The following is a 15,136-nucleotide window of genomic DNA, read 5'->3' on the forward strand; positions in this document are numbered from 1 at the left end:
ACTTGACCTGCATGTAGTCGACTCCCGTAATACATATTGAACATGTGTTGTAGGATGAATAAAATTAGATCCTACTAGCATTAGTTGACATGTAGAACAACTTCCACACCGATTATGTCCAAGTGGGGGGTCACCATTAATTATACCAAATATTTTATTTTATGCAGTTAAAAATACCACCTTATAACAAACCAAGGGACCTGACACGGTCCGTGTTTCAGAAAACACTCCTTCCTCAGAGGTCCATGGTTGCTAAGGTATAAAATAAACCGCAAAGAAAGGTATAAAACAACCACCTGTATGGTATCCTTCTTCACTTAAAATGTGCGATGCAAAAGCTTTTGCTTTACTAGTTTTGCCTGTGATATCTGTATTTTTAACTGCATAAAATAAAATATTTGGTATAATTAACATTGCCTGCATCTCGTACATAGGAGTCTGCAGTTTGTTTTTTTGTTTTTGCTTTGGCTGGCGATACTGCAGTTTTCATTGGATTCCTTTGTGTTATCCAAGTGGGGTCACCAGCATATTATCTTCTGCTACAGGTAAGCAATTCAGACTTAAAATATTGCTCAAATTGATATTTCTTTGAAATGAAAACAGAAACCTAGATGTTTCAAAGCAAGGATGAACTCTCAACAATGCAAAGTGTGGTCGTATAGCTTTTTGTAAATGTGTTGACAGGTGAGAATATCTGGTGATAAATGGCATTATCTTCATGAGTACTCTTATATTGAAGCAGATTTTCCCTGTGATTAAATAAAGCACACTTACGAGCCTTATTAACCATCTCGCTTGGATAGACTTGGACATCAATATTGCAGACTTATCTCTATATACTTCAGGAGATCCACATATCCTGTGATATCGCAGGAACTGAGCAAAAAGGATGTTCTTTTTCACATGCTGTTATATGTCAAGATAGTATTCCTATCTGTTTCTTTAACATATATAGAGGTCTCAAAACTATCCATACACTTCTCTATCTGGACATCCCAAAAACACACAACTGTGCTACCATATTTCATCTCAAACTTGATGTTGGTATGACAAGTATTTAGATAAGCAGCAAATTCCTGTAATTTTTCTAATGGACTGGACCATAGACCAAAAATACGCCCAACATAAAATATTGTTGAAAAGGAGAGCTGTATACCCATTTTTTCTCAAGAGTGGCCTATAAATATATTTGCAACTAACAGGGTGAAAGAGGCCCCCATTGCAACACCCAAACACTGCTAATAAAAAGCTTCTCCAAACAGAAAATAGTTATGGGTCATAGCTATTAAGCAGAAGTTTCGACCCAGCTCTCTCAAATGGATCACTATGTGAAGGTGTTAGTGGACCCCTCAGATAAAATCTTTGGTGAAATCCTGCAAATAGTGAATAGAGGAAGAAAAGATGGATTTTTAACTGATAAGGTGTATAAATACCTAACTTTCCAACATTTTAATATCCCTGTATTCTACCTCTTGCCTAAGATGCATAAGAATCTTCAGACCCCGCCGGGCCGACCTATTGTTTCGGCCTGTGTTTCTTTATTGGAGAGAACATGCAAGTACTTGGATATTCACTTACAAGAATGTCTGTCTTCTGTAAGTTTCCTCTTAAGAGATACCACTCATTTTTTGCAGATGTTACAAAGATGAGAGCAGAAGATCCAGAATGTTACATATTTGGTGACTTTAGATGTCTCATCTTTATACACCTCAATACCGCAGAAAGCGTTTTTGGACATTATGTATGAATATTTGGAGCAAAGGAGTAGACCTCAAGTGGTACCTTCAGAATTTTTATATCAATTGAGCTTAATAGCTATGACCAATCAGGAAAGCACAGTTACTTACCGTAACAGGTGTTATCCAGGGACAGCAGGCAGCTATTCTCACATATGGGTGATGTCATCGACAGAGCCCGGATGCGGAAGCCTCGCAAGCAGACTTGCTTGTAGAAACTAGAAGTTTCGAGTCGACCGCACCATGCATGCATGAGTGCCTTCCCGCCCAGCATAGGGCGCGTCTCCTCAGTTCAGATAGTTAGCAGAGAAGCCAACCAGGGGAAGTGGGTGGGTTGTGAGAATAGTTGCCTGCTGTCCCTGGATAACACCTGTTACAGTAAGTAACTGTGCTTTATCCCAGGACAAGCAGGCAGCCTATTCTCACATATGGGTGACCTCCAAGCTAACCAGAATGGGATGGTGGGAGTGTTGGCAATTTAGGAGAATAAATTTTGTAATACTGTTTGGCCAAACTGTCCATCCTGTCTGGAAAAAGTATCCAGACAATAGTGAGATGTGAAAGTATGAACCGAGGACCAAGTAGCAGCTTTGCAAATTTCCTCAATGGGAGTAGATCTGAGGAAAGCTAAGGAAGCTGCCATTGCTCTAACTTTATGAGCTGTGACTCTACTGTGGAGGTGCAATCCAGCCTGGGCATAGCAGAATGAGATACAAGCAGCCATCTAATTGGAAATGGTACACTTAGAAATAGGATGCCCCAACTTGTTTGGATCAAAGGAGACAAAAAGTTGAGGAGAAGTTCTGTGTGGTTTGGTGCGTTCCAAATAGAAGGCCAAAGCACGTTTACAGTCCAGAGTATGATGAGCTACTTCTCCAGGATGAGAATGAGGCTTCGTAAAGAACACTGGAAGAACAATAGATTGATTGAAATGAAATTCCGATACCACTTTAGTAAGGAATTTTGGATGAGTATGGAGGACCACCTTGTCATAATGAAACACCGTAAAAGGTGGATCAGCAACTAAAGCTTGCAGCTCACTGACTCGTCGAGCAGAAGTGATGGCGATGAGAAACACTACTTTCCAAGTGAGATACTTCAGTTGAGCCTTGTCAATTGGTTCAAATGGAGGCTTCATCAGTTGAGCAAGGACAATATTGAGGTCCCAAACCACAGGAGGCGGTTTGAGAGGAGGTTTGACATTGAAAAGTCCTTTCATGAATCTGGAAACCACCGGATGAGCAGAAAGAGGTTTCCCTTCGATAGGCTGATGGAATGCAGCAATTGCACTGAGATGGACTCGAATCGATGTAGACTTGAGGATCGATGTGGACTTGAGGCCAGAAGTCGATAAGTGCAAAAGATAATCCAAAACAGAAGATAAGGAGGAATGTTGAGGATCCTTAGCATGAGAAAAACGTAGAAAATCTAGTCCATTTTTGGTGCTAGCATTGTCTAGTGGTAGGTTTCCTAGAAGCCTCTAAAATGTCTCTGACAGGTTGAGAAAACTGCAGAGGAGTCACGTTGAGAGGTACCAAGCTGTCAGATGTAGAGATTGCAGGTTGGGATGAAGCTGAGATCCCTGATTCTGTGTAAGCAGAGATGAAAAAACTGGTAGAAGGTAGGGCTCCCTGCTGCTGAATTGAAGTAGAAGAGAGTACCAAGATTGTCTCGACCCCCGAGGAGCAATCAGAATCATGGTGGCATGATTGTTCTTTAACTTGACCAGAGTCTTGAGAATGAGAGGGAATGCGTACAGGAAGATATTTGTCCATTCCAGAAGAAAAGCATCTGCCTCGAGGCGATGAGGAGAGTATATCCTGGAGCGGAACTGAGGCAGTTTGTAGTTGTGGGAAGCTGCAAAGAGGTCTATCTGAGGTGTTCCCCACTGTGAAAAAATGTGATGAAGAGGCGAGGAATGGAGTGTCCACCAAGCAATTGTTCTCCCCTTGGATATAGACAGCTTTGAGGAAGGTGTTGTGGCAGATTGCTCAGTCCCAAACCTTCAGAGCTTCTTGACAAAGGGAGGCAGATCCCGTCCCTCCCTGTTTGTTGATATAATACATGGCGACTTGGTTGTTCATCCGAATGAAGACTACCTAGTCGTGAAGATGTTGGAAAGTGTTGAGAGCCTTGAGGATCGTTCTGAGTTCCAATAGATTGATATGACACTGACAATCTGTACTGGTCCAGTGGCCTTGGGTATGGAGACCATCGAGATGAGCGCCCCAAGTGTAGGTCGAAGAATCTGTTGTGAGGACCTTCTGATGGGGAGGTGTTTGAAAAAGCAAGCCTCTGGAGAGATTGGAAGAGAGCATCCACCAATGGAGAGACTGCTTCAATGAAGGAGTGACTGTTATGTGTCGAGAAAGAGGGTCGCAAACCTGCGTCCATTCAGATGCCAGGGTCCACTGAGGAATTCTGAGGTGAAGTCTGGCAAAAGGAGTCACGTGTACTGTGGAGACCATGTGACCCAGAAGTACTATCATGTGTCTCGCTGAGATGGAAGAGTGGGAAGACACTGTATGACAGAGTTGAAGAAGAGTTTCCAGATGTTGTTGTGGAAGGAATGCTCTGAGTTGGATAGTATCCAGAATAGCTCCGATGAATTGTAGATTCTGTGAGAGCTGAAGTTGAGATTTGGGAAAGTTGATTTCGAATCCCAAACTTTGTAGGAACCAGGTAGTCCGTTGGGTCACTACAATAACCCCCTGGAATGTTGAAACTTTGATGAGCCAGTCGTCGAGGTAGGGAAATACCTGAAGACCATGGTTCCTTAGAGCTGCTGCTACCACAACCAGGCACTTGGTGAATACTCTGGGAGAGGAAGCCAGGCCGAAGGGCAGCACTCTGTATTGATAATGCAGATTCCCCACCCGAAATCTGAGGTATTGACGGGAGGCCGGATGAATGGGAATGTGAGATCCAGAGAGCATAACCAGTCATTCTGCTCTAGAAGGGGATAAAGAGATGCCAGGGACAACATTCAAAATTTTTCTTTGACCAAAAATTTGTTAAGAGCCCTGAGATCCAGAATGGGCCGCAGATCGCCCATCTTCTTCGGAACAAGGAAGTAACAGGAGTAAAAACCCCTGTTCTGCTGGTCCAGAGGAAGAGGTTCAATGGCATGGAGACAAAGCAGAGCTTGAGCTTCCTGAAGATGAAGGGCAGTCTGGGAAGGATACTCTCTTTGAGGAAGCTCTGGTGGAACCTGAGTGAAATGAAGAGAGTATCCTTCCCTGATGATGGTTAGTACCCAGAGGTCGGATGTAATTGACCTCCATCGATGGTAAAAAAGATGGAGACGACCTCCTATAGGGGGAAAAGAAGGCAGAGTCATAACGGTGGAGGTTATGCTCTGTTTAAACAGTCAAAAAGGCTGAGTAACCTTAGGTGCAGCAGAAGGTTGAGGTTTTTGTTGCTTCTGAGGCTGCTGTTTTTTAAGAGGAGGGCGATTGTAAGGAGCTATCCTCGGAGCAAAATGTCATTGATAGATAGGAGCACAGCATGTAGATTTGGCAGGAGCTGGCTTTGGCTTAGGTCTGACAGAAGCAAAGGATTTTTCATGGTCAGACAATTTCTTGGTGGCCGCCTCGATAGATTCTTCAAAGAGGTCATTGCCTGCACAAGGAATATTAGCTAAGTGATCCTGAAGATTAAGGTCCATGTCAATGGTACGAAGCCAGGCAAGGCGACGCATGGCTACAGAGCAAGCAGCTGCCCGGGCAGATAACTCGAAGGCATCATAAGATGACTGGAGGAGATGTAATCGGAGTAGTGAAAAAGAAGCAAGGACTTCTTGAAATTTAAAGTGCTTTTGAATATCCAAATAAGTCAAGAATTGTGGTAATAGAGAAATGAGGAACTCAAAATAAGTAATAAAATTAAAATTATAATTTAGGACTCTAGAGGACATCTTGGCATTTTGATAGATGTGACGTCCAAATTTGTCAATAGTTTTCCCTTCCCTTCCAGTTGGAACGGTGGCATAAACCTTGGAAGGATGGGATCTCTTCAAGGAGGACTCGACTAGCAGGGACTGATGAGATAACTGTGAGTTGTCAAATCCTTTGCGATGTAGTTTTATACCTAGAGTCCAATTTGCCTGGAACAGCCGGTATGGTATAAGGGGTCTCCAGGCATCGACCAAAAGTCTGAGACAAAAGCTTGTGAAGAAGAAGTTTAAATGACTTTGCCGGAGGTTGAGGGAGTTGCATGACTTTGAGGTACTCCTTAGAGTATTTGGAACCAGCATCTAATTGAAGATCCAAGTCAACAGCCATCTGACAAAGAAAAGATGAGAAAGATAGCTGATCCGCCAATGCTTTGTCTCGAGAAGGACTTGAGGACGTCGAGGCAGCCTGGGTAGAAGATGAAGCTTTGGCAGGAAAAAAGGCATCAAAAGAATATGGAGACTTGGATGAAGCAATCGAAAACGCTGCATCCTCGAGGTTCGGAAGTGGAGACCTCGAGCGAGGAGTTGGCGGTCTAGTCGAAGTAAGAGTAGAGCGAGGCTTAGTTGAAGAGGGATGTTCTTTAGAAGAACTATGCCTGGAAGTATGCCTCAATGAAGGCCTCGATCGTCGGTGAGAACAGTGCTTGGAAGCAGATCTCGAAGAGCGAGGAGACTTTGCCTCGGAGACAGAAGCAGCTGATGCCACCAAAGAATGGATAGGACTGGAGGCTGTAGATCGAAGCTCCAGAGGCTTGATGGAGGAACCTCGATGCACTCCCAAAGATTCTGCTCCTTGTAGAGAGTGTGAGGATTCCTGCCGAGGCACTTGCAAAGATTCTGCTCCTTGATTCACGTGCTTGGATGCCAGACCAGACACTCGCAGACTCTCTGCTTCCTGCAAAGAGTGTGTAAGCTCAGACTGAAGCAAAGGAAGCGGCTCGACCTTACGGGAGTCTGCTGAATGCCCAGGCTGGATGAGAGGAAGAAGCTTCGGTCCCATATTAGTAAGAAACTGAATGAATTGCTTCTCCCACATGGTCTGAAAAGAAACTGGCAAGGATGGATCCGCGTCTGAAACCGGACCACCTGCTTTGGCTGGAGGTTCCAACGAGGCAGTGTAAATGTGCTTCGACTTAGAAGTCTTAGGCACTTTAAGCACCACCACTGGAACTTTCTGCTGAGCTATCTGACATGAGGAAACAGGGGAAGATACAGCAGGTGTCGTCGAAGAGAGAGCTGCTGCAAATGACAAAGGTCTGATGAGGCTCGAGGTGTAAGCAGTAGAAGCAGGAAGAGTCTCGGTCGAAGGTGAGGCCGATGGCACCTTCAATGTCGAGGGATCGGAGGAAGAATCCATCCCGAACAGCTTCTCCAGAAAAAGATGACGACTTTTAAGGGCTCGAGGTTGAAGAGTACCACAGCGCTTACAAGACATTGGGTGATGTTCTGGCCCAAGGCACTTGAGGCACCGATGGTGTGGGTCCGTAAGGGAAATCGCATACTGGCACTGGCTACACTTCTTGAAGCCCGTGTCAGGCTGGGACATAGAAGGAAAAATAGCCGCCCAAAGATAAGAACATAAGAATTGCCACTGCTGAATCAGACTAGTGGTCCATCATGCCCAGCAGTCCGCTCACGCGGCGGCCCTCTGGTCTAAGATCAGCACTCTAACTGAGACTAGCCCTACCAGCACACGTTCTTGTTCAGCAGAAACTTGTCTAACTTTGTCTTGAATCCTTGGAGGGTGTTTTCCCCTATAACAGCCTCTGGAAGAGCGTTTCAGCTCTCTACCATTCTCTGGATGAAGAAGAACTTTCTTACGTTTGTACGGAATCTATCCCCTTTCAACTTTAGAGAGTGCCTCTTGTTCTCCCTACCTTGGAGAGGGTGAACAACCTGTCCTTATCTACTAAGTCTATCCCCTTCAGTACCTTGAATGTTTCGATCATGTCCCCTCTCAATCTCCTCTGTTCGAGAGAGAAGAGGCCCAGTTTCTCTAATCTTTCGCTGTACAGCAGCTCATCCAGCCCCTTAACCATCTTAGTCACTCTTCTCTGGACCCTTTCGAGTAGTACCGTGTCCTTCTTCATGTACGGCGACCAGTGTTGGACGCAGTACTCCAGGTGAGGGCATACCATGGCCCGGTACAGCGGCATGATAACCTTCTCTGATCTGTTCATGATCCCCTTCTTTATCATTCCTAGCATTCTGTTTGCCCTTTTTGCTGCCGCCACACATTGTGTGGACGGTTTCATCGACTTGTCGATCAGAACTCCCAAGTCCCTTTCCTGGGAGGTCTCTCCAAGTACCGCCCCGGACATCCTGTATTCGTGCATGAGATTTTTGTTATCGACATGCATCACTTTACACTTATCCACGTTGAACCTCATCTTCCATGTCGATGCCCATTCCTCGAGCTTGATTATGTCACGTTGCAGATCTTCGCAATCTCCCTGCGTCTTTTCTACTCTGAATAACTTCGTATCATCCGCAAATTTAATCACCTCGCTCGTCGTACCTATGTCCAGATCACTTATAAAGATGTTAAAGAGCACGGGTCCAAGCACCAAGCCCTGCGGCACCCAACTGGTGACGCTCTTCCAGTCCGAGTATTGTCCATTTACACCCACTCTCTGTTTCCTATGCTCCAACCAGTTTTTAATCCATGTGAGTATTTCACCCTCAATTCCATGCCTTGCAATTTTCCGAAATAGTCGTTCATGCGGAACCTTGTCAAACGCCTTCTGAAAATCCAGTTATACAATGTCGAATGGATCGCCTTTGTCTATCTGTCTGTTTACTCCCTCAAAGAAGTGAAGCAAGTTCGTCAAACACGATCTGCCTTTGCTAACACCGTGCTGACTGGTCTTCATCAGCCCGTGTCTGTCAAGGTGATCAATGATGCTGTCCTTTATCAGTGACTCTACCATCTTTCCCGGTACCGAGGTCAGACTCACCGGTCTGTAGTTCCCCGGATCTCCCCTCGAACCTTTCTTGAAGATCGGTGTAACATTTGCCACCTTCCAGTCTTCTATAATCTTTCCCGATTTGATCGACAGATTGGCTATTAGTTGAAGCAGTTCAGCTATGGTCCCTTTCAGTTCCTTGATGACTCTCAAATGGATGCCATCCAGTCCTGGGGATTTATCGCTCTTAAGCCTATCAATCTGCCTACATAACTCCTCTAGACTGACCGTCAATCCTGTCAGCTTTCCGTCTTCATTTCCAGCATATAGCCTGATAGGTTCCGGTATGCTGTGTGCATCTTCTTCGGTAAATACAGATGCAAAAAATGTGTTCAGTTTGTCAGCGATTGCTTTGTCCTCCTTTACTGCTTCCTTTATTCAATGGTCATCCAACGTTCCCACCACTTCCTTTGCAGGTCGTTTCCCCTTAATATATCGAAAGAACGGCTTGAATTTCTTCGCCTCCTTGGCTATTTTTTCCTTGTAGTCTCTTTTGGCCCCTTTTACCGCCTTATGGGACCTTCGTTGATGTTGTTTGTGCTTGTTCCAGTTTTCATCCGTTTTTGACCTTTTCCATTCCTTAAATGAAGTTTTCTTGTCTCTGATCGCTTCCTTCACCTCTACAGTAAGCCACGCCGGTTCTTTGTTTTTTTCCCTCTTGGATCCCTTGTTGATACACAGTATATATATATTTTGCGCCTCGGTGACTATGTCCTTAAAAAGGGACCAAGCTTGCGCTAGCGTTTTTACAGTGCTTATCCTCTTCTTAATCTTCTTCCCTACCATGAGTCTCATCCCTTCGTAATTCCCTTTTTGGAAGTTCAGTGCCGTAGCTGTCATTTTGGACCAATGTTTCTCCCCTTGGGAGAAGCCCTTGGGCAGTGGCCGAGCGGCCTGACCTGGCAGACGGACGGAAGATTGAATTTTTTTTTTTTAACTAAAAATAAAAGAAATAAAACAAGAACAGCGATTCGTGAAGAAAAAAATACAAACCATGGTTCAGAGAAGGCATGAAGTAACAAAGTTAAATGCAGAGAGTCAAAGACGGACTTCTTGGCTCCGCAGAAAAATGAGAACTGAGGAGACGCGCCCTACGCTGGGCAGGAAGGCACTCGCGCATGCACGGTGTGGTCGACTCAAAACTTCTAGTTTCTACAAGCAAGTCTGCTTGCGAGGCTTCCGCATCCGGCTCCGTCGATGACGTCACCCATATGTGAGAATAGCTGCCTGCTTGTCCTGGGATAATTTAATATCTCAACTCTGTTAAAACTTTCAGATACAGAAGTAGTGATACCAACAACGTTACACCTAACTGTAGCTCTTTCATCTGATAAAAACTGGATCCTGAAACTTTTCTTTAAGAACAAACAAAAATAATTTTTGGGACTTAAGATACTGTACAAATGTTCCCAGATTGGGCACAAGAAATGCAGCAGCGTAGACAAGATTTTCTTGTATTAAAGCCTACTATTATAGCCTTAGGGCTTCTATCTTTGTCATCCATGTAAATGTATTATATATTATCGTACACAAAAATTTGTTTTCTTTGATCCTTTTCAATTAACAATGTTTTTGTCATAGTCCCGACAGGAGAAAGAAAATAACTTAAGTGCTATTTAAATAATATGTGATACTCTATCCTCAGTTAAATAGCCATTTCCATTGTAAGTTTTATTTTAATATTCTTCTCACTATATAACCATTTTGGATCCTTTATAAAGGACTTGAGCTGAATTTAAGCTTATATTTGTTTGCTTGTTTTATCATATTATCTTTCCTTTTGGGGGTTAATTATGTATGCTTTAAATTGTTTTCTGTACAAGGTTTCTTGGTATGTATTTTGAAAACATAATAAATTGCTTTTCAAGAAATTAAATGGTTGAATGTCAGCTGGAATTTATGGGATGGTTTGAGGATTGTGGGTATACTTCTAGGACTGATTCTTGAAGGGATGGACATATGCTTATTTGGATGGCTATAGGGGAAGGGAGGAATGGGGTGGGGAGTTATATGCTGTGGTGTCTAGTGTGCAGGTTGGTAGCAGTAGTCCATGGACTGTGTTGTTTATGGGATGTTTCTTTTCCTTTTCGTCCTCCCTGATGGGTTTTTGGAGGGGTAAATGGTAATGATTTGAATGGTGGAGGGCCGGGGGAAAATGTTTGCTTTTATTGCTGTGGGTTACTCTTCGTAACGATGATACTTTTATATCGCAAAGTTTATTTTCAATAAAAATGTATTGATACAAAAAAAAACTTCACCAGATTGAACAGTGCTGGATTTTTACATTAAGAACAATATGGCCACAAGGGTTGAACCAAAGGATAGAATGGTATGCCTTTTTTTTAATCTGGAGAGTGCTTTTGAGTTTCGCTGGACCCAAAGTGATGTAGTATAACCAGAAGGGTTATAATGGTCGGATTTCAGCATACTGCTGTTCCTGACTGCCATCGGTGGTGGATTTAAGCATGGAGGATTTTGAACATGTCTCTCCCCTGAAGCAGCAAATAAGAGTTGGAGAAACAAGGTCTCTTGTCGGGAGTTGAGTGTTGGGAGTTCTGGAATGATGACTCTTTGGAGAATTGGAGACAAGTCCCTTATATCTGGAACCAAGCTTGAGGATCGGAGATAAGTCCCAGTTATTTTCCCTTTTGTGTGCACCTGATTGGCAGTTCTTCATTCTTAAACCTAGCTGATTCTGAGTTGAAGTTTTTTTTTATGCCTGTGATAGTATTGAAAGCAGCTTGAAGTTGATGAATGAACTCTACTGCTACATGAATTTGAGGCTTTTTTCTCCTCATAGTGTATGCGGTTTTGAATAAGACGTCTTTCAGTTACCATGGAACAGCTTTGTTTATTGGTTGCATTGCATGAGTATATTTGCTGTTATCCTTATTTGTTTGGTGTATGGTACAATAGCAAAATGATCCTTTATAAGCATAAATGTAATCAATGACAAACTTGTAGAAGAAAAAATAAATCTTATGAATAGGACAAACGAGATACAGTATCAAATAATAAATATTTAAAATCACTGCGAAACATGATAAATTTCACCAGAATATGAATACTTGTACATTAAACAGTGGCGTGGAAGAATATTCATATAACAAACAGGGATACCGTATTTTCACGCAAATAACACGCACCCGTATAAAACGCGCACACGTGTATAGCGCGCAGAAATCACGATGATAAGCACAAAAACTTTGGTATAACGCGCTCACGATTATACCGCGCATGCTGCCCGACTCTCCGTTCACCCCCCTGACTTCCGTGCACTGCCCCGCCTCTCCGTGCGCTGTCCCGACTCTCCGTTCACCCCCCCCTGACTTCCGTGCACTGCCCCGACTTTCCGTGCGCTGTCCCGACTCTCCGTTCACCCCCCCCTGACTTCCGTGCACTGCCCTGAATTTCCGTGCGCTGTCCCGACTCTCCGTTCACCCCCCCTGACTTCCGTGCACTGTCCCCCCTTGAAGGTCTGTCCCCATCCTGAAAGCCTGATGCCCCCCCCCCGACGTCCGATACATCCCTCCCCCCGAAGGACCGCCGACTCCCCAACAATATCGGGCCAGGAGGGAGCCCAAATCCTCCTGGCCACGGCGACCCCCTAACCCCACCCCGCACTACATTACGGGCAGGAGGGATCCCAGGCCCTCCTGCCCTCGACGCAAACCCCCCCCCCCCCACCGCCCGCCCCCCCCCCAAGAACCTCCGACCGCCCCCCCAGCCGACCCGCGACCCCCCCTGGCGACCCCCACGACCCCCCCACCCCCCTTCCCCGTACCTTTGGTAGTTGGGCCAGAAGGGAGCCCAAACCCTCCTGGCCACGGCGACCCCCTAACCCCACCCCGCACTACATTACGGGCAGGAGGGATCCCAGGCCCTCCTGCCCTCGACGCAAACCCCCCTCCCCCCCAACGACCGCCCCCCCCAAGAACCTCCGACCGCTCCCCCAGCCGACCCGCGACCCCCCTGGCGACCCCCACGACCCCCCCACCCCCCTTCCCCGTACCTTTGGTAGTTGGCCGGACAGACGGGAGCCAAACCCGCCTGTCCGGCAGGCAGCCAACGAAGGAATGAGGCCGGATTGGCCCATCCGTCCTAAAGCTCCGCCTACTGGTGGGGCCTAAGGCGCGTGGGCCAATCAGAATAGGCCCTGGAGCCTTAGGTCCCACCTGGGGGCGCGGCCTGAGGCACATGGTCGGGTTGGGCCCATGTGCCTCAGGCCGCGCCCCCAGGTGGGACCTAAGGCTCCAGGGCCTATTCTGATTGGCCCACGCGCCTTAGGCCCCACCAGTAGGCGGAGCTTTAGGACGGATGGGCCAATCCGGCCTCATTCCTTCGTTGGCTGCCTGCCGGACAGGCGGGGTTGGCTCCCGTCTGTCCGGCCCACTTCCAAAGGTACGGGGAAGGGGGGTGGGGGGGGCGTGGGGGCGGCCAGGGGGGTCGCGGGTCGGCTGGGGGGGCGGTCGGAGGTTCTTGGGGGGGGGACGGTCGTTGGGGGGGAGGGGGGTTTGCGTCGAGGGCAGGAGGGCCTGGGATCCCTCCTGCCCGTAATGTAGTGCGGGGTGGGGTTAGGGGGTCGCCGTGGCCAGGAGGGTTTGGGCTCCCTTCTGGCCCGATATTGTCGGGAAGTCGGCGGTCCTTCGGGGTGGGGGTGCGAGTGGTCCTGCCGGGGGGGGGGGATGTATCGGACGTCGGGGAGTCGGCCGGGCAAGAGGGCTTGGGCTCCCTCTTGCTCCGATCGTGGATGCGGGTGCGGGTGGGAGCGCGTGCGAGTGGTCGTTCGGGGTGGGGGTGCGAGTGGTCCTGCTGGGGGGGTGAATCGGGCGTCGGGCGGGGTGGGAACTATGTTTGAAAACTTTCGTATACCGCGCTCACGCATATAACGCGCGAGGGGTATGCGCGGTAGGTAAAAACGCGTATAACGCGCGCGTTATATGCGTGAAAATACGGTACTCAAAATGAAAACAAAATACAAATTATATTAATAAGTATTATATAATTACAGAATACCACTTCATGGGTTAGCAGCTTTTGAGTGGACAGATGTTAGTTCTGGGTGCATAACTTTTCTCCTTGGACCTATAATGAAATCTCAGGAGCCAACTCCTATCTTTCATTCAATTTTCATGTCCTCAGTTCTTAATCTTGTTGTAAACTGCATTGAACCCTAGCTGAAATTTGTGGTATAGAAGAAAAATGTATGGTATAACTGATTCCTAACTTTTATAGAACTGCTACCAAGTAATACAAATTCTAAAAATGATTTTTTCAAAATTACACCTTGACCTCATTCACATATGTGGCTATAATAGATCAGTATATGTCAATAATGCAATGTACATATTTATCAATGTAAGTTATCTTGTGCTGGCTTTTACATAGCCACGGTAGAGGTTTTTACAGCGGGCCGGCAAGGTAAATGCTCTGATGCGCACAGAATTTCTATAAGCATAGGAGCATTTAACCTCACTGGCCCGTGGTAGCAACCTCTACTGCAGGTCTGTAAAAGGAAACCTTAATTAATTAAGCGCAAACTGGAAAACAAAACTATCCAATTCTTCAAAAATCATTAAAACCTTACTTCTTAATCTCCAGGTATAAGATTCATGGGACAATTTTAAACACCAAAAGTACTACAGCTTGTTACATTTTAACTTGCAAATTTTAAATATTAACACTTACCTGATGAAAGTTGTATGTTAAAATGATCTCATATATCTGTCGATTATTTGACAAAACATCACGGGATCCCATAGGTTTGGTTTTAGAACTAATGGGTCTGTAATTAAATGATACCATAAGGAAAACATATAATACAATATTTTGATAGGTTTATTTATATAAATAGAAGCATATTAAGCTTACAGACCACAAAGATATATTCCTTTACCATAGCACTTACCAACAAATATTAAAATTATAGTACAATAGTCGGTTATAAGATAATGAATGTGAACTTTTTAAAAATTCTCCAAACCTTCCAATCCTACCAAACTCATTTATACCACTAACCAAATTATAAAACTATCAAACTAGCCATATGTTCACACACGATCATTTGGTGCACACAGTATCTCACTTTCTTGATTAGCCAGTGCTATTTTATAAATGGTATTCCAAATGAAAGCTGATGTAAATCCCCCAAATTCCATAATACTGCATGCATATCCAGTGAACACCCCGACCCGCCCATACACCTCCCATGGCTATGCCTTCTTTTCAGTTGCACACTAGATTTACATAAGCATCTTTATAAAATAGTGATTTGCAGACACAATAAAGGAAAATCAGGATAATATTCCTCACAATGTTTCAGCGGTTTTGGAGTTTTCTGATAAAGATTGAGCCAAACCTTCAGCATTGGTTACTACGGTGGCTGTAGCACCAGATAAAATATAGATTTTGAAAATGTTTTTTAAAAATAGACAAAGGGACAAATTCTATAAACGTAAGCAGCAGTAGGCATCCTACCG

General features: G+C 45.2%; 1 protein-coding gene across 6 annotated transcripts in view; it reads right to left on the reverse strand.

Annotated features, from left to right (window-relative positions):
* The window catches only part of TPP2 (tripeptidyl peptidase 2), a 1,323,399-nt gene that overhangs the window by 590,112 nt on the left and 718,151 nt on the right, over window positions 1-15,136 (reverse strand). For all 6 annotated transcript variants that reach the window (XM_033947626.1, XM_033947627.1, XM_033947625.1 and 3 more), the window contains one exon: window positions 14,346-14,442. In XM_033947626.1, the coding sequence (XP_033803517.1) occupies window positions 14,346-14,442 (97 nt within the window). The remainder of the gene's footprint in view (window positions 1-14,345; window positions 14,443-15,136) is intronic.

The sequence above is a fragment of the Geotrypetes seraphini genome, chromosome 6, assembly GCF_902459505.1.
Source record: "Geotrypetes seraphini chromosome 6, aGeoSer1.1, whole genome shotgun sequence".
NCBI lineage: Eukaryota > Metazoa > Chordata > Amphibia > Gymnophiona > Dermophiidae > Geotrypetes > Geotrypetes seraphini.